At 40.3% G+C, this 26,064-nt stretch overlaps 1 protein-coding gene across 15 annotated transcripts; it reads right to left on the reverse strand.

Annotated features, from left to right (window-relative positions):
• LOC149911849 (annexin A4-like) lies at window positions 1-25,789 on the reverse strand. 15 transcript variants are annotated; one of them, XR_016462800.1, is made up of 7 exons: window positions 24,102-25,789; window positions 23,921-24,015; window positions 23,558-23,671; window positions 22,579-22,635; window positions 22,187-22,263; window positions 19,508-19,655; window positions 1-601 (listed from the first exon to the last, which is right to left on the reverse strand). XR_016462800.1 is itself a non-coding variant. In XM_090133276.1 (6 exons), the coding sequence occupies exons 1-6, from the start codon at window positions 24,178-24,180 to the stop codon at window positions 10,130-10,132; spliced, it is 504 nt and encodes a 167-aa protein (XP_089989402.1). In that variant the 5' UTR covers window positions 24,181-25,789; the 3' UTR covers window positions 7,290-10,129. The 15 variants fall into 15 exon arrangements, 7 of the variants coding, with proteins under 7 accessions (XP_089989402.1, XP_089989403.1, XP_089989407.1 ...); XR_016462798.1 differs by lacking the exon at window positions 1-601 and adding an exon at window positions 7,288-10,140; XR_016462799.1 differs by lacking the exon at window positions 1-601 and adding an exon at window positions 18,080-19,238.
• Window positions 25,790-26,064: the final 275 nt, after the last annotated feature.

Genomic DNA, 26,064 nt, shown 5'->3' on the forward strand with positions numbered 1-26,064 from the left:
AGGAATGCTTTGAAACATCCACACAATACATATCAAAGAAGAGATTATCTTTACTGGAATGAACGTAGCTCATTCTGATTCTAGTTCCAGAACATCTAACAGTCTTTAGAAATCTCTCACTTCGCTTCAATGATATAACAGTAAATGATTAAATCATTTTCTTTGTAAGGAAAAGATGTATTTAAATCACTCTATCAAAATCTTGTCATTCTTCTCTATTGCTCTTTTCTTTTTCTGGTTATTAAATGATATTTACATCTTAATCTATTTTGCTAAGATACAGAAGTCCTCCTATTTCAGATGCTAAGATCTATTCAGGGGCATTTGACCTAGAAGACTTTCTGAATTTTGGAGTACTTTGTTTCATATAAACATGAATAGAACTACAGGGAAATCACAGAGGAATAGTATCTCTTCCAAAGGAACAAAAACCTCCTGAAATAATAAAGCTTCAAAAGAAACAGAAGCATGAAATCAGATTATTTACTTTAAAACAAACAAACAAATAAACCTACCTTCCATTATCTTATGTTCATTATATTGTTTTCTTTCTTTTTCTTAAGCTACTTAAGACCAGGTGCTTAGAACTGTCTTCATTTTCCTAGGAAGGAGAACAGCTTTCACATTCAAGTAGAAGGACATATAAGCATGTTTGAGGACAGTCACAGATTGTAATTCTGCCTCTGAGGATCAATCAGTAGTACTTTTTTGATGCGTATGAAAGGAATATTTGAAATAAATACTGCATTGACTTCGCATCCTATGAAGGAGGTCAAAGGAAAGAATTTAATTTTCTGCTGTTTGTAAAGTCCCCTATGTAGAACATATCACCTTTCCCCTAAGATCAGCTGGTATCTCTTTGTAACATCAGCATAAGTTACCTTGACTGTCAAGCATGTGACTCACATTCTAATCAAGACTTTGACTAGATTTTTGTGGGTTTGTGGGTTCTCAATATGTAGCTCATGAAATACAAGTATCCTTTTCATACCTGGATCAGTCTTTCAGTCATGCAGTTATGTTCGTTTCATTATCAATTTACATAAATTAATATCACACACTTTAACAGAGTCAAGTAAAAGTATCACATATTTCTAAAACACGGCCCTGAATATTATGCTTTGAAATCATTCAATTAAAAAAGAAACAGGACTAATCTTTGATTGAGTAGCTTTCTTTTATTCCTAGCTAAGCTACCAGCATGTGCACTGGCCTATATAGTAATTCAATATAATAATTCACCTAAAGATTACATAGCAATTATGTTTAAGAGTCATTATGTATAGAAAGATGGTAATGACTTATGTTCCTTCTACAATGACTCTCAGCTATTTAATATCACGATAATAACCATGACAAGAAATGGTACTTAGACAGTAAAACATATTGTTCCTATAATTGAAGCGTAAATATACAATATTTTTCATCCTTAGTCACTAAACTAACTACCATTAATAGGAAAGAGACAGTATATAAGTGTATACATATATGTTTATATATTTGTTTATATATTAGTGCACGAGAGAGACAGGAAAAGAGGAAGAGAGACAAAAACGTGGTAAGATAGGAAAAAAGTAACTGACAATATTGAAAATAAATATATGCATTTAAATAAGAAATATAAATCTAATTACTTTAAACCTGATTTCTCCACTGTTGGATTTCCTGAGATATGGATAAGCACTATTGACATGTTAAAAATACAACACCACTTTCATCTGGCTAGGAAAATGTATTAGCCCTTAATCCAATATATTTCTGTGATGCCACATTTAAGCAGTTTTCCTCTGAAGAACAATAAATCAGAATATCTCGAAGAAGGTGTTAAAAAATCTGGTGACAAAAGTGACCCCAATTCCAAATCTCAAAGGAAAATAAGTCACCACCCACAGTCTTATTACCTTATTAGACTTGGGTAGGCTTGTTCAGATATTTTTTGCCCTATACTTGTGTCTACTTGAAGAATTTTGTAAATTTTGGTCAGTGAACAAAATCTGTAAAAGAGATTCCTTTTTGAATTCCAAAATAATTCATTTAATTAATTACAAACAATTTTGAATTAGACTCAGACTCCAGAACTTCCCTATTTCCTCTTTTTTCTGGTGACGGAAGTGTAACTATATGTCATGGTTTTAGATTTTTGTTCTCAGTATTCCACATCATAACACCATGTAGTACATGTTAAAGCATTAATGCTCCTGTTCCATGCATAGTAGATACTTCGGGGTACCTGTTTTAGAAGAGAAGAAGAACTATATCCCCCAGAGGACTGCTACTGTTCTGTTACCATTTCTGCTCAGTGGGAAAGATAAAAACCATTCGTAGATCTCTTGACTTCCCTTTTTTGATTTTCTGGCTCATCTCTGCTCCCAGCCATATCACCTCAGCTTAATTAGAGTAAGGCTTCTATTTTTCAGACACTCTCACTTTAGTTATTAGCTTCAATTCTAATTACGTTATATTATATTGCATTATAGTATGTTATCTTGCATTCTGATATCTTATTTAGTAAATTAGTTTGTTTCTCCTCAGATCATTGCCACTGTGCTGTTTTTAGACCCATCTCCCTACCTTTTCCCCTTTTCCTTTTCCCAGGGCTTGGATTCGCAGGTTCCCCTGCCTCATTAGTCTATTACCTATGTTAGTGTCTGAAAAGTGCTAGAATAGAAGTAGAATAGTGCATAGAGGTGCTCATTCACAAAAACTCAACAGTGATTTCATAACAGCTAATTTAGCTACTTTGATAAACGTTACTGCCTTGAATTACTAAAAAATTCCTGCTAAGAGCAGGTGTCAGTGAATTTACATTGGACAGAATAGCAGTGTACTTTCCAGAGAAATGCTTGTGAATATATCTGAAATCAAGCCAACAATATTCATAGGAAATTTACCATTCACACATATTTCAAAATTGCCAATGGCTTCTACACGATCAACTCTGCACACTTCTTACAAAACATTTCACTGGGATTAAAAATATAAAGGTTCTGTACTAATGATTGCTGGCAATCTTAGGTGAAATTTTTCTCACTTTTTTCACTTACATTAACTCCATTTCATCTGACATACTTTTTAGATTAAAACATTTTTAGAGTGAGGATCTTCACTTTCAGCATTCTTTTCTTAACATATTATGTGAGCCTTATGCTGCTGTATGGGCACTAATGCATATACTAATTCTGTACGACTAAAAAGCATTAACCGTGAATCTATCCTTTAAAAGCATCTATCTTTCAAACACGTAAAATGTATCAAAGAGCCTCTCGCTGGGCTACCATATTCCACACATGTAGAGTATTTTCTTGTTGTTATTAATCACGGGCACCAAAATATCATTATGAAAATTTAAGCACATAAACAATATATTATCAACATACTGCTCTGATGACCAAGAAGGCCAATGAGTTCATTGAAAAGAGCATGGCCAGAAGGTCCAGGGAGGTGATCTTCCCCCTCTGCTCTGCTCTGGTCAGGCCTCACCTGGAGTACTCTATCCAGGTCTGGGCTTCCCAGTACAAAAAAATGCAGGGATCTCCTGGAGATAGTCCAGCAGAGGACCACAAGTGACCTGGAGAGTCTCCCCTATGAGGAAAGGCTAGGTAACCTGAATCTTTTCAGCCTTGAGAAAAGAAGACTGAGAGGGGATCTTATTAATGTCTATAAATATCTTAAGTGTGGGAGTCAAAGGGACATGGCCAACCTCTTTTCAGCAGTCCATGGGGACAGAACAAGGGGAAATGGCCATAAAGTTGAGCATAGGAAGTTACGAACCAATAAGCGAAAGAACTTCTTCACAATGAGGGTTACAGAGTACTGGAACATGTTGCCCAGAGCTTTTCTTCAGAGGAGGGGAGTTACATTCAGCTAGATTGAGTCAAGGTTAGATATCATGGGGAAGACAGAGACCCCCATGCTTTCTGGGAACGCAGAAAACTGCGTTTTCATCAAAACTTACTATAGGAAGTAGATTAATTATCTGTTAATATATATTCTGCTGGTCCTATCGTCTGATTTCTTGACTGAACAAGCCTACACATGCACTGTGATGCTGAAAATGCTTATCACTATTTATAGACAAGATTATTCCTACCTTAATGGAGAAAAAAAAAAAAAAGCATGATAACATCTAGATAGGAAAATTCTTTTTATTAAAGGCCAAGAGGAAAGGAAAGCAAGAAGAACTCTTAAGAAGAAAGTGGAAAAGAAAGAAATCAAAAGGGAGAAAAGCTTGAAAAGGGAACGAGGGGGGGAAGAATGAAGTAAAGAATGCTGAAAGTAGGGACTGTTCAAACCTCACTAAAATTGGCTGTAGTGAAGGGGCAACAGGATCCCTTCTCTGATAATGGGGGAATAGAATTTATTTATTTTTTCCTAGAAGTTCATATTGTGTTGCACTGGTGATTAAAGGTGAGCATTGCTTACATATAATCATGGACTGGCCTGGGTTGGAAAGGACCATAATGATCATCTAGTTTCAACCCTGCTGTCACGGGTAGGTTTGCCAACCAGCAGACCAGGTTGCCCAGAGCCACATTCAGCCTGGCCTTGAATGCCTCCAGGGATGGGGCATCCACAACCTCCTTGGGCAACCTGTTCAAGTGTGTTACCGCCATCTGAGTGAAAAGCTTCCTCCTAACCTCTAACCTAAATCTCCTCTGTTTCAGTTTAAGACCATCCCCCTTTGTTCTATCACTATACACCCATGTAAACAGTCTTTCCCTTCCTGTTTATAAGCTCCCTTCAAGTATTTGGAGGCCACAATGAGGTCTTTCTGGAGCTTTCTCTTCTCCAAGTTAAACAAGCCCAATTCCTTCAGCCTTTCTTTCTTTATACAAGAGGTGCTCTGGTCCTCTGATCTTAGCAGCCCTATCAGGACCTGTTCCAAGAGCTCTGTGTCTTTCTTGTGCTGAGGGCCCTAGGTGTGGATGCAGTACTCCAGATGGGGCCTCACAAGAGCTGAGTAGACGGGAACAATCACCTCCCTCTCCCTGCTAGACACTCCTCTTTTAATGCAGCCCAGAACATAGTTGGCCCTCTGGGCTGCAAATGTACACTGATGGTTCATGTCTAGCTTCTCATCTGCCAGTACCCCCAAGTCCTTCTCTGCAGGCTGCTCTCAAGGTGGTCTTCCTCCTGCCCTTATAAATACCTGGAGTTGTCCCAGCCTAAGTGCAACCTCATTAGATTCTCAGGGGCTGACTTCTCCAGCCTGTTCTGGTCCCTCTGGATGGTTTCCCTTCCCTCCAATGTATCAACTGCACTGCTCAGCTTCGTGTCACCTGCTAACTTGCTGAGGATGCATTTGATGCCATTGGCCAGACCATTGACAAAGATGTTGAAGAGCCCCGTTCCCAAGACTGACCCTTGTGGGACACCACTTGTGACCGGCCTTCACCCTGACACAGAACCACAGATCATGTCCAGCCAACCAGTTCTTAATCCATTGAAAAATTCCCAGGGAACTACATGCTGGTGATCCTCACCTCTGTACCTGGGAAGATCATAGAGTAGGAACCATGCGAAGGCACCTACAAGATAAAGAGGTGATCAGAGACAGCCAGCACAGCATCACAAAGGGCAGATCTTGCCTGACCAATCTGATGGCCTTCTATAATGGAGTGACGGTATCACTGGACAGAGGAAGGACGATGTCATTTACCTCGACTTCTTCAAAGCCTTTGACATGGTCCCTCATCACATCCCTATCTCAAAATTGGAGAGGTATGGACTTGAAGAAGGAATTTTTCAATTACTTTAATTTCAATTACTTTACTTCAATTTCACTACTTCCTATAGTAAGTTTTGATGAAGTAATTTCTAGCTTTCTTCTGATGTTTTTATTTTGGTAGTTTGTAATATATTATTAAATAGCTATTATTTTTGTCTGTATTTCCTATGACAAAAGTTCACTAAAAATGGAAATTTTTCTAATAAAGAACTGATCAGCAGTCTCTTCAGATAGAATCTGAACAGAAACTTCTGTGCTTTTTTTTTTCCCTGAAAGTCAATACAGTTTAGAACCTGCTAATCCTGACTGCATCTTTCACTAATGTTTGAGGTCAAAAAGCTAAATCTTGAGGGGAAAAAATAAATAATACCTGAAAGCTTACAGTAACTAATACACTTTGAAACAGCAATGATAGAATATACTGAATAAATGTATCTTCCACGTGAAGATTTTTATATCTTCTGATGAGTTATGCAACTTATTAGAAACAATGTTAAGAAAAACTATTGTAATTTTATTTTATGATTTTTAATATTGTGCTTGCTTCAAGCTGTGAACTACTGTTGTTCTCTTAAAAAAAAAAAAAAAAAAAAAATCAAGGAAAATTGCACCTAGGTATGTATAAGGATTATTTTTAATGCTAATGTGTGAAGATTATGCAGAAGCATACTTTAGATACGATCCCACTGATTCTTTGACTCACAAACATCCATTAAAATTGAAAGATACATTGTAGATAAGCCAGCTTCTTATGTGCCTGAAAATTGAGTAACAGATTTCTAATTTTAGAGAAATTACCTGTTTATATATTTTTTGATAAAACACAGTCAGGATATGTTTTGAGCTTTTAAGAGGGAAAGTAAATTTACAAGTAAAAAATTAAAAACTGTATAATGTAAAAGCTAAAAGCAAGTTTAATAATTATCGACTTATATAGATTGGTGTAAAATTTTCAAATTATCAGAAAAAGTCTGGAAAGAAAGAAGTATTCAAAATTCCAAAAAATATTGCAATATTATTCCTGAAGGATGCTTTCCCAGGATTTACTGGGATCTTTACTGGACAAAGTATTTCCCCTTCAGCTCAAACTAGCTGTGTGCTCTGGTGGCCAGGCAGGGTCCTGTCCACCTCTCCCCAGATGGCCACCTCTGTCTTGGCACCAAACTATCCATCCCATAAGTTTACCACTAGCTGGCGGAGTCCCAACTCCAGTACCACCTTGCAGGCTCACATGGCCATTCCTGGTAATTCTTTTGACAACAAAAGCTCCTGTGAGACCATCCTTCGCATCTCCATCCTTTTCCCTTGCCAAAATCTGTCATTTCTTCTTCCCCAAGTCCTCAGGAATAGGGGAAGGCAGAGACCAGCATTCTCTGAGCTGCTGTGCCAGGACAACAGAAGGAATCCAGCAGAAGGACCTGAGCTGACTGGGGCCCTGAGAATGTGTCAAACAAGTTACAGAAGTGGCTACTCACGTGGAGAAGATGACTTTGGTTCTGACATGAAGCAGCCTGAAGTTCAGCATGAAGGTCATCTTTTCAAGATGAGGCATATTGAACAATTGATTCAATAAATAAAAAATGAGTAATACTTAAGAAAACGAACTCACAAAAACAACAAAAACAACACATATTTCTCTCTCTATTTTTCCCCCCTTTTGGACCTTGAGAATCTGCATGGGGATTCTTAAGTCCCTACCTGGTGACCCTGGTATGAAAAAGACATTGCCACATGGAGCAAGAGCTCAGCCAGGGCTGGTGAGAGTCCAGGGCACCCAGCAGTCGCAGCAAAGGCTGAGGGAACTGCCTACAATCAGTATTAAAAAAAGTGAGTGTTACCTACAGATGCTTACTGGGATTGTGGAAGATCATGAAGCCTGGCTTTTCTCACAGGTGCTCAGTGACAGGAGCACAAGCGGCACCAGACACATGCTGCAGCATGGACATCTTCCAGCTGGGAGAAAAAGACTGTCCCCATGAGGATGCGTTCCCAGAAAGCATGGGGGTCTCTGTCTTCCCCATGATATCTAACCTTGACTCAATCTAGCTGAATGTAACTCCCCTCCTCTGAAGAAAAGCTGTGAGATTTTAGCTTGGACAAGGCTTTGGAGATGATTTATTGTAGCCTTTTGATACATACAGTGGGCTTAAGAAAGATGGAGAAAGACTTTTTCTGATGATCTCTAGTGACAGGAGAATGGGGACAATTTAAATTCAAAGATATATTTAGATTAGAATTAAGGTAGAAATCTGTCACTATGAGGCTGTTGAGGCAGTGTAACAAGCTGCCCAGAGAAGCTGTGGATGCATCAGTGGAAGAGCTCCAGGTCCAGTTAAATGGCACTTTAGAGTAACCTCATCTAGTGAAATGTGTCCCTACCCAGGGTGACACTTAGTAGAATGAAAAGGCTCTCACTGTGAGGGTGCTCAAACGTGGAACAGGTGACAGAGATACAGAGGATCTCAATCCTCCCCAGATTAACCAGATATAAGTAAGCTTCACTGAATCTAACCTAAAGAACCAACAACCAATGCTTGCAAGTTGTATTCCGTTCAGAGGCTTTCCTCAGGAAACGAGTCAAAGAAGAGAAGCTATGAAGCAGCGGTGAAGGGACAGCTGTCCCACTTACCCCATTAGTCCAGTGGACAGTTCAATGGTACAATTTTCTGCATCTATACAAGGCATAGAAAAAAATATAAGAAGTACCCAAGCAAAAGGGGTGCGTTGAGATCCTCTGGTACCATGGCAACACTGATGTCACCAAAAACAACACAACTAACTCAGTTTTCTTTAGTTCAGTAACAGTCTGTATGATTGTTTGCAATTTAGTCTTCATAGGAAACAGAATCACCGCTTTTCTCTCTACCTGAAGAGAATGTACACAGGGGTAAAGTGATGGGGGGACAGACACACTTATACATGCATCACTAAGCAAGAGCATCCGTAAATAAAAGCATGCTACATAAATGCCAGCTGTGGCTAAACAAATAGAATCACAGAATCACTCAGGTTGGAAAAGACATTAAAGATCATTGAGTCCAACGACCTAACCTGACTACCCTAAATAGCCTCTGCTAAATCATCTATCTGAGCAGCACATCCAAATGGTTTTTAAACACATCCAGGGATGCGATCTTTTAGGTAACAAAGAACTTTTTTATAGCTATAGTTTTATAAAGTTATTCTCTCAAGTTGTTCAATATACTTAGAACCAAAAGGGCAACTATGTACCATGAGAAATAACGAAAAATAAGGAGAGAGAAAACGAAGGAAGAAAGGAAGTAAGAACATGTTTATATTGAAAGAATTAAAAATCCACTCTTCAAGTTTCTGAAAAAGAAAAATAGAGATGTTACCATGCAAGGAATTAAGCAATAATTCTTTTTCCAGCAACCAATACAGAAATATGAAGTTCTGTTTGGAAAAATAAATGCTGAAAACAATTAATAATGTAAAAAAATATATTTATTTTCAGAACTCGCTAATTACATACATTCTTCTAAAAGTTTGAGGTTCCTTTATTAAAATAATTTTCTAATCTAGAAGTTACATAAGCACTTATGTGAAAAGGAAAGATTTATAGATTTCTCATGCAAAGGCTGCTCTGAAAGCAATGCCTTCTATTTTATTTTGTTGGCCCATGATATCAGAGGTAGACATCAGTAGTATAACAGTAGAGATTGAACGTTCCCACCAATATCCCACTAGATTTTGTTGCCATGATGGCAGCATAGTGGCAGTCTGTGAAAATTATATCTGACACAGAAGTGCACATGAAACAAAGATATAACTGAATTCCTCCATGTGGAAAAAACAGCATCCATTGACATTCTTCAATACTTGATGAATATTCACAGAGATTTAACAGTCAGTGTTAGCATAGTGTGTTAGGTGGTGTGTTTCAGCAGTGGTGACAGTAATAGTGGATCAAATCTGCTGCTCCAGGCTTTTTTTTTTTTTTTTTTTTTTTTTAAACAATACGCGCAGCATACAAGCCCTTCTTCAATCACCACCAAAAATGCATAGCTAGTCATGGTGACTACATTGAAAAATAATCTTCTGTAGCTTAGAACTTATTCTATTTAAATGGAAACTATATTATATAAGATTATGATGATACAATTTGATAAATGGGAAGCATTACTTTCAGAGCAAAGAAAATATTTAAGGGAATGTATTTAAATCTTATTTAATTTATTGTGACTTTCTAAAAGATAAACAAAGTCCAAGTGTCCCATAAAAAAAAATTTAGTATTTCTAAATCAATTTTTCTGAAGGAGGGCCACAAAGATGATCAGAGGGATGGAACACGTCCCCTGTGAGGACAGGCTGAGGGAGTTGGGCTTGTTCAGCCTGGAGAAAAGAAGGCTGCAGGGTGACCTCTTAGCAGCATTCCGGTACCTAAAGAGAGTCTACAAAGAGGAGGGGAGTCAACTCTTTGAAAGGGTAGATAATGGCAGGACGAGGGGAAATGGTTTGAAGTTGAGGGAGGGAAGATTTAAGTTGGATGTCAGGGGGAAGTTCTTTACAGAGAGAGTGGTGAGGTGTTGGAACAGCTGCCTAGAGGGGTTGTGGATGCCCCATCTCTGAATGTGTTCAAGGCCAGATTTTATGAGGCCCTGGGTAGCCTGGTCTAGCATTAAATGGGGAGGTTGGTGGCCCTGCATGTGCAGGGAGGTTGGCGATCCACAATCCTTGAGGTCCCTTCCAACCCTGGCCATTCAGTGATTCTGTTATAACATCTGTACATTCATTGATTATACAGTATTCCATCAAAAAACCTTAAAAAATCTTTTAAAAATGAACTAGCAATACATACTCTTCTAAAGGAAATGCTGAATGATTTAAAAAAGTGTTCAAGTGTAATTGAAAAATGTTTGAGTATGCAACTGAACATTTTGGTGGGATATGTATGCATGTAAAATAGATTTTTTTTAAATCTGACTTTGATTATGCATCCACTGATGCATAACAAATGTACTTGTATGGGATACACATTGCTGTTGCAGATCACAAACCTGTGGTGCCTGAGAATATCCACCAGTAACTTCACTACAGCTAGACATTTAAAAATAATGGACTGCTCAATTTGCTGTGGTTTCAAGAAGTTGATACAAAAATAAAACATTTTTTGTATCAGACTAAATATATGTTAAAAGAATGAAAAATATATGTTAAATTTTAATATTTCATTTAAAAATTGTACCATTCTTAGGTGCTGAGTTGATGACAGGGCCTGCTGGGCTGCTGTGTGTGTCTGGGGTGCCCTGTGCTGGACACAGCCAGAACCAAAATAGACCCATACCTATTACTGTTAACCACTAGAGATAAGAAATTAGCTGAAGTCTGTTCTCACTTACTTTCATACCAGAATAACAAACACTTGCAAAGAAACAATCACAACTATTTCTTCCTGGGGAGTAGGTAAACAACCCACACTTTAAATACTTATAAAAAAAAAAAAAAAGTTATTTTTGATCCTAAATCTGCAAAACTCTACTGTTTGAGGAGTACCATGGAGCAAATGAGGAAAATCACCAATTTTTATGATCTTCAAGATAAGAAGTCCCCTCTATGTAAAAACAAATAAGAAAAAAAAAAAGAAAAAAAAAAAAACATGCTAGAGAGTACATTAGAAAAGAATTAAGCTTTCAAACAGAGCATGTTTTCAAAGAGATCTTCAAATGTTTTCACAGTTCATTTCCCTCACTCTCCACTGTTTTAATACAAGTACTGAGACATGCACCTGTAATATCAGAAAAAGTAAATACCAAGCTATGCTTGCAGATGTTGAACTGTGACTATGCTGGCTGAAAATCAATTACATAGAAATTGTAGAAATATCCAGAATAAAAATATCTAAAGAGAAACAGAGAAAAAGAGGGTTGGATGCTTCGGATAACTCTTAAGTGTTCTATTCACTGTCACAAACAAAGCTACTAAGTTTACAGTGACTGCTGATAATTTTCTCAAATCTGTGATTCTTTTTTTCTCCAAAATGAAAAACAATTTTAATTACAATGATTTAATACAGTTGCTACAAATATGAGAACATGATTAGACAAAACATATGCTTCAAAATGTTTCTTCCTATCTATCATTTAATATTTTTATGCAGTTCCATCACTTCTATGGGCATAGAAGTCCATCTTTTCATTAAGACAGTTTAGTGAACATTATTATTATGAGTAATAAAATATTATGAGAGGTTGGCAAAGAACCATTTACATGGATTATGAGACCACATAAGTATCTTCACAATTTAGGTGGAAAAAAAAAGTGTAAAAGAATAAATATGTATTCATATGTTTACATACATATGGACATATAGTTCATTCAGCATAGGGAGTTCCAGTGGCCATCAAGACACTTCATCAGTTTTTTGATCGTTTGTTTGTGAGCATAGGCTGATGAAACAAAATGTCCACTATATCTATCTAGTGGCACTGGACAAAAGAAAATTGGTTAGGTTCCACACAAGTTAAATAGTGGCTTTCTTATCTACTTTAAATATTCCCTGTGATATTTTGATGTAATATATAGTTTTGGAGAGAATGGAGTTTCTGTGAAGTACATATGGCAACCATAGGAGAGAGTGATGGAGATATGAATAGTTGGTAGCAATAGCATGACAATGGCAAAGGAAATTACAAGTATCACAGAAATTTTTCTAATGATGAATACAGCTGATGAATGTGGAATTAATAGTGAAGAGGAACAATGGTTTCACTTAAAGTCACTACAGGCAAATAGGATTAACTTGTCAAAATCTGTTCAAGCTCTAATTTTTAGCACTTCAATATTTTCAAAACAGTTATTGTAAATATTCCTTTCAAATACTTATGGCTTAAGCCTTAACAGCATCTCCAAGTCTAATTTTTTTTTCTCTTGTAAATATTCACATGACCAAGATTTTGTTCACTGTACTATCTAAGGAGTAAATAATCTCCATAAAAAATGTTCATTTCTTCATAAAACGATAAGGTCTGACTTGTTTATTTTTCTTCTTTTCTCTCCTTCTTATCTTAAAAAGTGCTGTCAAAGACTGTTCAATAGGAATGCTACTGTTTTTTTTGTTGTTGTTTGTTTGTTTGTTTGTTTGTTTTGTATGCATTAATCTGCTGCAGTATTGTGATTGAAGGAACTATTCGTATGGCAATGATTCTGCAGGAGCTTATTATGAACTTCAAAAATCAGTGATAAAATACAATATATATTGTAGTTGTCATAGCCTCCAGATGCCTTGAATTTGCTGATTGTCTAAAAAATTCATAAATGGGAACATGACGAGAGACATCTATCTATCATGTCTCTTTACTCTCTGTCTCAAAAAGAGCTTGAATATAAATATTCCATCAGCTTTGCATTAATGAATTCAGTGGATACTTTGCCTTCTGTAACATTACTTTCTTTCCTATGACTTGCTTTTTGATAAATTTTTCCTATGGCTTGCTTTCTGCTAAATTATGTCACTGCAAATGTAAAGATCCTTTCCCCTCTTTTGAGTGTATTAAATATATTATATGTACCTGAAACTCTACAAAGGGGATGGGGGGCAAAATGCCTCCTATACTGTCAGAGAAGAGCAAGTCTGACACTGCCTTATGACACTAAATATGGACAAGTCTCTGGAGCTGGACAACATGTATCTCAGAGTCCTGAACTAACTGACTGATGTGGTTGCCAAGCTACTCTAAATCATTTCTGAATATTCATGGCTGTCAGGTGAAGGTCCTGGCAAGTGGAAAAAGGAATCATCACTCCCATTTTTAATAAAGGGAGAAAGGAAAATCTGGGAGACTATCGACCAGTGAGCCTTACCTGTGCCAGGGAAGATCACAGAGCAGAACCTCCATGAATCTACTCTAAGGCATGTGCAAGAAAGGGGAGGGGGGTGATTCAAGAATGCCAACACAGCTTCATCAAGGATAGACTATGCCTGACCATAGAAGTGCTCAGGTTGGAAAAGACCTCAGAGACCATCAAGTCCAACCACAACCTAACCAAACTTACCCTAATTCTAACAACCCTCTGCTAAATAATGTCTCTGAGCACAGTAAACAAATGGTTTTTAAACACATTCAGGAAAGGTGACTCAACCCTGCCTCTGGGGAGCCTATTCCAGTGCTTAACAACCCTTTCTGTAAAGAAGCTTTTCCTGATATCCAGCTTAAACTTACTCTGGCACAACTTGAGACCATTTTCCGTCATCCTGTCACCAGTGAGAAGAAACCAACCCTGCACTTGCTGTAAGCACCTGTCAGGTACTGGAAGAGAGTAATAAGGTCTCTCTTCAGACTCCTTTTCCCCAGACTAAACAGCCCAATTCCTTCAGTCGCTCCTCATACGGCACATTTTCCAAGCCCTTCACAAGCCTTGCAGCCCTTCTTTGGACCTGCTCGCACCCCATGTCCTTTCTGTATTGAGGTGCCCAAAACTGAACACAGTACTCGAGGTGAGGCCTCACCAGTGCTGAGTACAGGGGCCAAATTACTTCCCTAGTCCTGCTCACCACACCATTCCTGATCCAAGCCAGGATGCCACTGGCCTTCTTGGCCACCCGGGCACACTGCTGGCTCGTATTCAGCTGACTGTCCATCAATATACCAGGGTCCCTTTCTGACAGGCAACTTTTCAGCCACTCCTTCCCAAGCCTATAGGGTTGCCTGGGGTTGTTGTGACCAAAATGCAGGACCTGACACTTGACACTATTGAATCTCACACGGTTCACCTTGGCCCATCAATCCAGTTTATCCAGGACCTTCTGTAGCACCTTTCTCCCCTCTGGCAGATCAACACTCCCTCTCAATTTGGTGTAGACTGCAAACTTACTGAGGGTGCACTCAAACCCCTCATCAAGATTGTTAATAAAGATGTTAAATAGAAGCGGCCCCTGTACTGAACCCTGGGGGACACTGCTCATGACCAGCCGCCAACTACATTCAACTCCATTGATCACAATTCTTTGGGCTTGGCCATCCAGCCAGTGTTTCACCCAGCAGAGCATACATCCATTCAAGCTATGGGCAGCCACCTTCTCCATGAGAATGTTGTGAGGGACAGTGTCAAAGTCTTTACTGAAGTCCGGGTAGATCACATCGACAGCCTTACCTTCATCCACTAAATGGCTCACCTTGTCATAGAATGAAATCAGGTTTGCCAAACATGATCTACCATTTGTAAACCCATACTTACTAGGCCTGATCCCTTGGTTGACTTTTAATTGGTCCATTATGTCTCCTGAGATTATCTGTTCCATAATCTTCCCTGGTACTGAGGCGAGACTGATAGACCTGGAGCTACCAGGATCATCTTTCCGTCCTTTTTGAAGATGGGTGTCACATTTGCCAGTCTCCAGTCCACTGTGACATCCCCGGTTAGCCAGGACTGCTGAAGGATGATGAAGAGTGGCTTGGAAACCACATCCACTAACTCCTTCAGCACTCTAGATGCAATCCATCTGACTCCATGGACTTTTGAGCATTCAGCTTCTGGAGCAAGTCCAAAACCATCTCATCGTGGATTATGCAGGGCCTATTCTGTTCCCCATCCCTATCTACCAGTGCAGGAGGCTGTGTTCCCAGGGAGTAACAAGTCTTACTATTAAAGACTGAGGCAAAGAAAGCACTTAATACCTCAGCTTTATCCTGATCCTTGGTCACCATGCTGCCCTCGGTGTCCAACAAGTCATGGAGGTTCTCTCTAGCCCTCCTCTTGCTGTTGATATATTTATAGAAATATTTGTTGTTGTCTTTTATCTTAATGACCAAGCTCAGTTCTAACTGGGCTTTGGTTTTTCTAATTTTCTCTCTGCACAGCTTCACTCCATATCTGTAATCGCCTGGAACAGCTTGAAAAGCGGGCTCATGTAAAATCAAATGAGATTCATCAAACCAAAATGTAAGGTGTTGCCACTTGGGTTGGAGCAATCTCAGATATGTGAACAGACTGGGAGAAGTACTCAATGAGAGCAGCTCTGTCAAGTAGAACTTGGGGGTCCTAGTGGATAAAGAGCTGGATGTGAGCCAGCATTGTGCACTTGCAATTTGGAAGGCCAACAGTATACTGGACTGCCTCAAAAGAAGGGCAGCCAACTGGGTAACAGGAAGAAGTTGTCCCCCTCAGTTCTGTTTTTGTGAAGTCACACCTGAAATACTGTGCCCAGGTCTTAGGCCCTGAAGACAATGAAGATGTGGAGCTGTTGGAATCAGTCCAGAGGGCAGCCACAAAGATGATCAGAGGGCTGGAGCACCTCTCCCGTGAGGTTCAGGAAGTTGGGCTTGTTTATACTGGAGAGGAGGATTGTTTTTCTGGGGAGACCTCATTGCGACCTTCCAATACTTCAGAGGAGTTTATGAACTGGCAGAAAACCAACTTTTTTCATGGTCTATTAGTGAGAACGGGCAAGAATGGTTTTAAATTAAAAGAAAGGAGATTTAGGTTAGATGATAGGAGGAAATTTTTTATTCACTGTGGTAAAGGACTGGAAAAGGTTGCCCAGAGAAGATGCAGATGCTTTTTCCCTAGAGGCATTCAGTGCCAGTCTGGATCAGGCCCTGGGCAACCTGATCTAGTGGTTGATAACTATGTTCATGTGAGGGCATTGGAACTACATGATATTTAAAATCCCTTCCAACATAAGTCATTCTATGATTTTAAAATGAAAGCTACAACTCCCGTTGACTACAGTATATTTTTTTTTAATGTTAAATATTTTGTTTGCTTCTCTTCCCACACAGTTAAAATCTTTTCTAAATTTGACATCAGCACTTATTCACAGAGAGAAATGTAAAGAACATTTTCAATCTTACTGTAGAGGGAGCCTTTAATTAATTAATTAATTAATTAATTAATTAATTTTTGTGACTTCCGAGAGATCTATTAGAAAGTAACGTCGCAGATCTCATCTGCAGTTTCAAACATAGAAAAATCTCAAAGCAAGAAGGCAAGCAAATAATTAAATGAATAAGAGCACCTTGAAAGGAAATATTTTGTAATTTTACAAACTTCTCTAGGGAATAGATGTCATCTCTAATTCTCTTTTAAAGTTGAACCTTTTTTTTAATTCACATTGCTGTGTAAGGAAGAATGTAGTTTCCATTTCTGACACACAAAAAATAATGTGTATTTTATCAGCATACTCAAGAAAAATAAGAACAAATCAATATGGCAATTAATGACCACGTATTTCAATATGTGGTTTAATGAGAGTTCTTAATACTCTGAGACTAATAACCAGATTGCTGTATTGTGCAATGAAATATTTTTCTTAAGCACTAAGTTTATGACTTTCCAATTAAACCTTTACTATGAGAAAATGTGCAAGTTCTACATCTGAAATATGTTCTCAAATATTCTCTAAATAAAAGACTGCATTCAATATAAACCTACAAACTTGAAGAAAAATATATGATTGTAAGGTATTAAGCAACCTTTTGCTTTAGGTAATGTTTCAAAAATTTTCACAAATTGGATTAGATGCCCATGTTTTAATCAGGCTTAAAAAATTGCTACTTATCTATACAGTCAGTTTCTTCACTGACAGCAGGATTAATCTGCAAATCTCACTGGTTAATGACAATGCTTCAATATACAATACTAATTATAGGGCTAAAAACTTTGCTCCTGCTGAATTCCATATCTATGGAACAATGTAACTTTACATAAGTTGCTCCAAATAATGCATTTGAAAACAAGTTTGGAACTCTCAAACATTATTCTGTTTTTCCAAGAAGTCATAAGACAGTGAACTTTTCTTCTCAACTGCGCTGCTGCTGTCTACTGGTTTCAGCATACTGACTCAAGGACAGCCTGATTCCTGCTTCTAAAATCTAACAGTATTTTAGGAGAGGGTTTTTTTGTTTCTTTGTTTTGTTTGTTTTGTTTGTTTGGGAGGAGAAAGAAAAAAAAAGTTCCTATAGACATATAAATGTAAAACATTATTATTAATGTCATTAACAAAATACTGAAATAACTTATAATACTAGCAGTTCAAAGCTTCTCTTCGAGGAAAACAAAAGGTTAGGTTTCTTACTTCAGTTGTCTGTGAAGACAAATTTTATCAGTATTTTTTTAGTTGATTCATTATTTCCTTGATAGATGTGTTTTATTTTTCTCCAGAAATATGCAGTCTTTCAAGCAGACAACTTTTCATTTTGTTAGCCAACTATGCTTTTCCTCACATTTAGTTTCAGACTCCAAATTCATCTTGTAACGTGCTTACAGTGCATTAGATATCAATTTAATTAAAAAAAAAAAAAAAAGGAAACAAAACAAAAACCTAAAACCTTTTGCTTGTAAATATTTTTGGCTAAAAAAAAAACAAAAAAAAAAACCTACAACTTAAAAATATTTTCTTTTTTTTGTTGTTGTTTAAAAAAGTGTTGGATTAAAAAAAAAAAGTTGGTTTCTGTCTCCATATACTTGTATTTGTATTCAAAGTAGATATACTTAAATGTAAAAAAATGTAATCATGATGTGAAATCAACCATGTTATAGTGTTGGCTACACTTAAAACAGCATATAAAATATTTTAATAGAGTGATGGCAAATTTGGTTCATTAAGAGCCTTGTACACAGTGCTACCTAATACTTCAGATGATCACTACCTTTTTGAACAAGAACCAACTTGTTGTAGGATAACCTACAGTTCCTCAGATAACAAATACAATGTGTTTTCTTACAAACGTATCCAACACCCATGAATTCCCCCAGCACAGCCCTACCAACACCGCAGCAAGTTTGATTTGATTTTTCAGCTAAGTTATTTCAGCTGTTAAAAAATTATCTAAGTTTAATCTAAATTTTAAAATGAGGCTTTAATTCTTTGCATGGAAATAGGAAAAATAATACCAGAATGTGATTCTCAATAGTGTTTAATGAAAGCACATAGCCAAGTCAAAACAACAGAAATCACAAGATATTTTTGCTAGTTAATTAACATAATTGCTAGTTACCATGACAAAGTGTTTCAATAGGCCTTAAATCACTTGATGTCAATGGAAGAGTCTTCAATATAGGTGCTTCTTAACTTGTTCTAACTTTTTTTTTTTTTTTTTTTTTTTAAGATAAATCTCAAGTATTTATTTCCCCTAAAACACCTACAAGAATACTGTACTAAATTTGCATAGAAATAGGACATCAGACATTTACAGTTTGCAGGCATGTGGACTTCACGTAAGCACCCACAGGATCAAATTCAAGGAATGGTATTTAGAAACTACACTTGCTTTTCTTAAAACTTGATCTGTTGTGCTCTTAACCACTTGCACCATTGCTCATCTCGTTTTTTTTTTTTAGAAGAGATTCTAAAGTTATACTCAAATATTAAAGGAAAAATCTCTGAAAAACATGTCATATTTAGACAAGATGAGCTTCTTCAATTGAATTTTTACTTGTTTTATTTTTATCTTTGTCATCAGGCAATGAATTATGTCTTGTTTCCCTCTCAAGACCCAGCATGAAATGTATCTGAATGCTATCTTTTCCTCAACTGGTCTATTCAAGTCTTCTGCAAAAACAATTTTGAAGATCAAAAGTAGTGATTTCAAAGCACTCTTACTAATTCTAATGCTGTATTTCCTATAGAAGAGCTAACTAGAAACTCAGAATAAAGGATACAGTAAATATTAAATTAAGCTCCAGTTATTACAATTAGTAATCCTGGAATATCTTCATGCATTTTAGCAAAAAGCACTTGAGATTCAGATTTAATCTGAAATTCAAAGACAGTTTCTATTTACATTTTTTTTTTTAAAGGAATATAATGGAAAAACTTACAGTAGGAGCAACCGTAGACCTCAATTCTTAACCCAATTTGGCCTTCTCCATTCCAATCTAAAGGAACTATACGTACATAGCGAGCAATGACTGGGTGTTGCAAATCATGTCGGACCACACTATCAGAGTTTGTGTTTCCAGGAAATGCCTAAGGGAAAGAATAAGAAAATTATTTTATTATTTCTATCTCATACACTGTAAAGATTCTGTTATGAAGGAAAATTTTAGGTAGTGAAGACCTCCGAGTGACTAGTTAGCACTTAAGTTTGGTTAAAATGTTTTCTTTGATACTGAGCAAATGAACAGTGGTTTTAAAAAGTTTTGTAGTGCTCACAACACAAACACTGTAGCACTGGAACCTCGTGCTTTCTCCACAATAGATACAGTAAATTCAGATAAGAGCTGCTGCTAGATAAGAAAGTATTTTGCATCACTGATCCATTGCTCAGTTACTAAAACATTTATAAAGATGTCCAAAAGGGTTGTTCTGTGACAAGATACCCATCCTCTAACAGATTACAAACAGCAGTCACTGTCTTGTAAACAGAAACACTGATATATCCTATTTCCTACAGCAGACCCTCCAATTTCTCAAATTTCCAGGAATACAAAGATCTTTCTTTATTTTTTATGTACTACCTTCTGGAAAATGAGCACACAGTTTCTCTCCTAACCATAGTTACCTCCCACAGCAAAATCAGCTCTTTTTTGACTTTGGAAGTCAAAAAAGTACAAAACACAGTACTCTGTCATGGTTTTATAATTTTGTTATCGGTATTCCACACCAAACATCATGTAAAGCACGGGTAATTAAAGAGTTAATACTCCAGTTCCGTGGACTGACATCTTTCTGGATGCCTGGTTCTCAGAAGAAAGGAAGAACTACACATCCCAGGGGACTTCATGTTCAGAGAGGAAGATAAGCCATGGGAGGGAGTCATGGGATCTTGCTCTCTGGCTCTCTTGCTCACTGCCTAGCAGTGTGTGGGTCTGCTCCCCAACCGTGTGCCTTCAGTTCAAAGTAGGCCTTTTAGTTTCGGACACTCTCTCTCTCTTATTTGATTTATTAGCCTCAATTTCAATTATATTATATTATATTGTGTTATCTTGCATTCCGATATCATGTTCAGTAAAATTAAGTTTTCCTCCTTAGATTGTTGCTGCTGTTCTGGTTTCTGGGCCCAGCTCCCATCTCCCTTCCCTTCCCCCTTTTCCGTCCTGTTTTTGGGCCAGGGGGCCTATGGGCTTGCTGCCCCCTGTCGAGGGCACACGTTGATCTAGATAACTCCGTGACAGACTCTCAAGTAAAATTTAAAAATGACTGAAGTAAATTCAGTGCTTCTTTTGTAATTTTGTACCTCTTGGTAAAAGATTTCATAGTACTCTGCTTAAAAGTAAATGATATCTATCTGTTAACATAACAGATTTTATTGTCTTTTCATCTCATGCACAAACCATTTGTTTTCTAATGGTAAATGTTGAAGATTGCCATTTAGTTATTTTCAGCATTTTCAGAGAAACATCATAAGTCTTCATGAGTAATTTTCAATAAAACGAGTACCTTGGAGCAGTAAACAAAGAAAGGTGATCTTTGCCACACAAATAAACCCATATAGAATCCTATAATACATTCAAGTACTGGAAATAAAAAGAAATGAAGAAACAACTAGGCTGTAAATGTATCTACTGCAAAATATAGTCATCAGAATTTTGTAAAGCCAAAAATTTAGGTTGACACTTTGCATATAGATACAGCACTAGATATTTCAGATGAGTATCCATCTTGTATACTGCACAGTAGATCTAGGTGTAGGTAAAGATTCACAGAACCCTTTCCTTGATGAGCTAAAAAAAAATAATGCATGTAATATTTTTTATAAGGTTGGTTGTTGTACTGCTGCAATTATTGTGCTAAATAATGATGAAGACACTCGCGGCTTCATAGTAAAACTTGTTAGGTACAAAAATTAATGCCTGTGAAGCACTTCCATATTTGAGTGCTAAGCATTTATGAGAAATACAATAGTTCTGTATTCTGAGCTGAATAGCAGACAGACAACAACAAAAAGCACAGGCTGAACAAGAACTAAACAATCTATTGAATAACTGCCTACCATCTCAGATTTAATGCTGTTATGTCCTTGTTAGCAATGCCTCTGTACCATCAAAAACTATGGCAGAAAGTCACAGAGATTCAAAGGACCGCTTTGCAACAAGCTCCTCGTATACTGCATGAACATTCTTTCATCCCTGCAGCACTCTCAGCTAAATCAGGATCGCCCCACAGAAATAATTCATTTTCACTGCTAACAGTCTTGCAAATTGGCCGACCACAGCTAGTACCATTTTCAAGACCTGCTGCTTTGTGCTGCCAATCAAGTTTCTTAGCTCCTCTCCCCCCTGCCCCAATGGCAGTCACACTTCATGATCTCTGCTTTCCATGCTGGAGCTGCAGCCAGTTGGACTTAGGTTTCTCAAGTCCCTTTCAGTCTCAGGAGGGAATAAAACAGCCAGAATGGAATGGATGCAATGGGGCTCTCTCTAGGACACCTGCTGCCTCAGAAGAGTTCACATCTACTGGACAGCTACAGAGCTCCTACAAAAGCATCACACACAAACAAGGAAGGAAAGAAAAACCCAGGACACTGTGCAGGGGTCCTACCTCTCACTAGGTGATACCTGTTTATGTCCATCCTCTGTACACGGAACTGCACCTCATCTGTTCCCCACTTCTTCTCCCCCGCTTCGTACAGGCACTTCAAGACATTAGGGGTGACAAAGTAAGGCTCATGGAGAAGACTGGGCGTACAGGAGATCTTAAATCCCTTGCAGCTAGAGCACTGCTGGCACGTACTTGTCTAGATCACGGATATTTTCCAACAAGCACCTACCAGGCACGGCAACCCACAGCCAAAATCTCATTGCCCCTGCCAAGTAGCCAGCCTGTCGAGAGACCTCTCACTAGAGACTTGCAAACAAGGCTAAAAACATTATTTCCATTTCACAGGCTGGCTTCTCTTCACCACGCATCACCTGCACAAGAATAGATTGGGAAGCACATTACTACGCACCTGAGCATCTTGCTGAGCATGGGCATCATCCACATACATTCCTTCATCTCTGTTTCCCTGCAAAGACACAAGGATAGAAGACTCAGTTCACCAGAGCATCTACTGGAAGCAACTCCTGAGAATTCCCCACTCATGAAAAGCTGCTGGGGATGGATAATGGAGTCCTTCAAAGGGAACACTAGCTTACAAATGAAATGCAGCTCAGATGTACTTTGGGCTTCCTTCTGAAACGAGCAGCAACCCACTTTACTGGGACATTTAAAGAAGAGCCCACAGCACTCATGCACACCCAGAGTCAGAGTTCCCTCCCCGGAGAGGCTGGGTTTGAGGAGCAGGTCATGGGACACACAGGGTGAGAAAAAGCCAGCCTGGAGCTCCTCACCACTGAGTGCAGAGCTGTGCCCACAGCTCTGAACATTCACCCCCTTCTCCCCTCAGCTTGGCTCACCATTGCGAGGGACACGAGGACCCTTCGAAACATGGGAGATGTGTCAGATACGATGCCATCCTCAAGGGAGCAGCCATATTCCAGCAAGAACACACACACAGCACCCGTTAGGAGCAGGGCCACCACCTGGGTGCTGCCCACAACATTTGCCAGCTGTAACCTAGCTAAGTACAGAACTGTGCCCAGGGCTCCCAGCAGCACTGCAGCACTCCAGCCATCATCATTACTGCTACAGCCTCCAATTAAGAAGCGCAGACAGGAAGAAACTGACAAGAGAGCCTTTTGCACTCCTTACGAAGCTTGTAGTTCTCATTAATGCCACAAATCTCTCCATTGGTGCGAAAAGCCAGAATTTCCATTGGGCAACCTTCATCTGCTCCTGCTCCCTAGGGAATCACCAAGGCAAGACTTAAGATACCAGCACCTGCTTGTGACGTGCAACCAGGTTTCTTTAAGAGAGAGAAGACATGCATAACAAAGCAGTAAGTCCTTGGCCAGAACTTAAGCAATACAAAAGGAAGATTTCCAAACCTTCACAGCCCTCCTTAGTTCGTGCACGTCATACATGGTGGTGGGAGTCATCACCCCAATGATCACCCTCTCAAAATTCCCACTCAGCTCCGACTTCAAGTCATCAATCAAATCCTAGAAGGCAAAGAGGAGAAAGGAGTTGGCAGAAGGGACGGCCTTTGAGGACAGAGGAACTGAGCTGTTCAGCACTCCTCTTCAGGCTCCAACCCTCCTTGCATCAACAACTGCTCTGAACTGAACAAGAACAAAACAACCTTGGTCAGGTGAAGTCTCTGCCGACCTTTCTCTTGTAGAGATTGGGTCGTTTTTCACTTTGCGCCCAAGTGACACAACCACGTTCATGCATCTCTGCAGACCACCCACCCTGCCAGTAGTGCTCTTAGAGGTGATCAGAACTTGCTGACGCTGGGAAACATTTAGTTTGGTCAAGACGTCAGTGATGGCATCTTCATCCGTGCCTGCAAGAAACAAATGGAAGCTAGTCAGGATGCTTGCACAAGGATCAGAAGTGCCCTCTGGTCTTGTGCCACCTCCAGTCCCTCACACAGCCAGCTCTCAACAGCTCCAGGACTACATCGATGCACACAAAGCTGCCAGGACCCACGCCACCAGAGCAGCTGCATTTCGGGACACGAAGGGCAGTTCTGTTTCCACTTTCCAACAATTTTTAGGGCAGTTGTGCAGCAGAGCAGTGCAAGCAGCTATGCTTCCCTCTATCAAACCACCAGAGCAGCCATTCGCAGTGCTGGGGAAAAAATAAAAGTTGACCATGGAGGGAGATCAACTTAGCAAAGCCCTTCATGGCCTTCCTGAGAGCCTGCGCTTCTTGCTCAGCGCTGAAACTTGAGACCCCCTCGATTGTTGCCTAAGGCCACAAGAAAAGGATTTAGCAAAGGCAGACCGACGCACGCAGAGTTGAACTGGAAAAAAAAAAGAAGACAAACATGAAAGATGTGAACACAGAGATAGTAAAACTCCACCCACACAACTGATGCTTCTCTCTCACTTCTGTCTCACACGGCAGCCTGTTCTAGTGGGACTTCCCAAGCATATCAGAAAGAAGCCACGGGGGCACAACTGCATGGAGAACATATCTCCATATTGCTGCCCACGGAGTACCTGGTTTCCAATGAAACAAAAGCTGGACCACCCGGCATCTGTGTTCAGGCCCACCAGGCCTTCTTCCTAGCAGTTCTCCACGTCAATCATAAAGCAATGCGCTCCCATCATAGCCCTAGTCCTGACTTCTCTTGTAGCAGGTAAGGACCAGTATTCTGCACCATTCCTTTTGCTCTGCTCGGCACTGGGGAGGCTGCAGCTGGAGAACAGCGTCCAGCTCTGGGCTCCCAGTACAGGAGACAGCTGGACATGCTGGAAAGAGTCCAACGCAGGGCTACCAAGATGGTGAAGGGACTGGAACACCTCTGCCATGACAAGAGGCTGAGAGAGAGGGGGCTGCTCAGCCTGGAGAAGGGGAGCTCAGGGGGATCCCACCCACGGCTGTAGAAGTTCCGCACAGAAGTTTGTCCTGATATCCAACCTAAACTTACCCCATGCCTGTGTGTCCTGCGGAACCCCACAGATGTGACAGTGGGCTGCTTCTCAAAGGAAACCAGTGCTCGGCGTCGGGAGCGGTGGAGGAAGCAGCTGATCCTGCCAATAACGCTGCCATCGCGCGTCCCTCCCCGGGACTCCCACACCTTCCTCTCCCCAGCCCGGCTCGGCTCCTCGCAGGCTGCAGACACTGCTGAGGCACTCGCGCTCCAGGCCGTCATCTTCTTCCCGTGCTGCCGGACCGCTCTCTGCAGGGCTGCGCTGAGCTCCTGCTGCTGCACCAGAACCGCAGCTCCCGTGCTGACGGACGGCGGAGCTTCGTGCCGGCACCCACAGCACGCGGCCCCCGGGCTGCTGGCGGCACGGCAGGATGCTCCCGTCCCCGCCTCCCTCCCACCGCCCCTCGGCTCCGGCATCCTCCCGTTATCCGCCTGAGGAAACGAAGGCCCCGCACAGGGCTCTGGACGGGCTGACCGACGGCTGATGCCAACGGAACGACGTTCAACACCGCCACGCGCCGGTCCCGCACTTCGGTCACGACGACCCGAGGCATCTCTGCAGGCCGGGGGCAGAGCGGCTGGAAGGCCGCGCGGAGGAAAAGGATCCGGGGGCGCGGGCCCCGGGTCCCCGGAAGCGGAGCGGGCGCGCGGCGCGGGGCAGCGCCGCGGGCAGCCGGGCCGGGGCCACGCGGGACGCGCGCGGTGATGACGCAATGACGGCGCGACCGCGGGCGCAAACGACCCCGCCGGGAGCGCCCGCCCCGTTCCGCGGGCCGACCAATAGGAGAGCGGGAGAGGCGGGGCCGAGCGCGGGCTCTCCGCCAATGGCGGCCGCGGGATTCCGTGCCGGGAAAGCGGCGCTCCGCCGCCCCGCGTCCCCGCCGCCGCCCGCCCCGCGCCTCGGGGCCCCGTCCGTCCCGCGTCAGAACGGAGCCGTCCTCCGGAGTCGGCGTC

The sequence above is a fragment of the Phasianus colchicus genome, unplaced genomic scaffold (assembly GCF_987193195.1).
Source record: "Phasianus colchicus unplaced genomic scaffold, bPhaCol1.hap1.1 HAP1_SCAFFOLD_56, whole genome shotgun sequence".
Taxonomy (NCBI): domain Eukaryota; kingdom Metazoa; phylum Chordata; class Aves; order Galliformes; family Phasianidae; genus Phasianus; species Phasianus colchicus.

What these genes read in the sequence shown, in the direction of transcription:
- LOC149911849 (XM_090133275.1), bottom strand. Translation starts at nt 24,180, where the DNA reads ATGCAGCTGCTCTGGTGGCGTGGGTCCTGGCAGCTTTGTGTGCATCGA. An exon ending in CTAAGAGCACTACTGGCAGG is followed by an intron (nt 23,672 to 23,920) that starts GTGGGTGGTCTG and finishes TTTGCCTTCTAG; the next exon opens with GATTTGATTGATGACTTGAA. An exon ending in AACTAAGGAGGGCTGTGAAG is followed by an intron (nt 22,636 to 23,557) that starts GTTTGGAAATCT and finishes GTGTCTTTGCAG; the next exon opens with GGAAACAGAGATGAAGGAAT.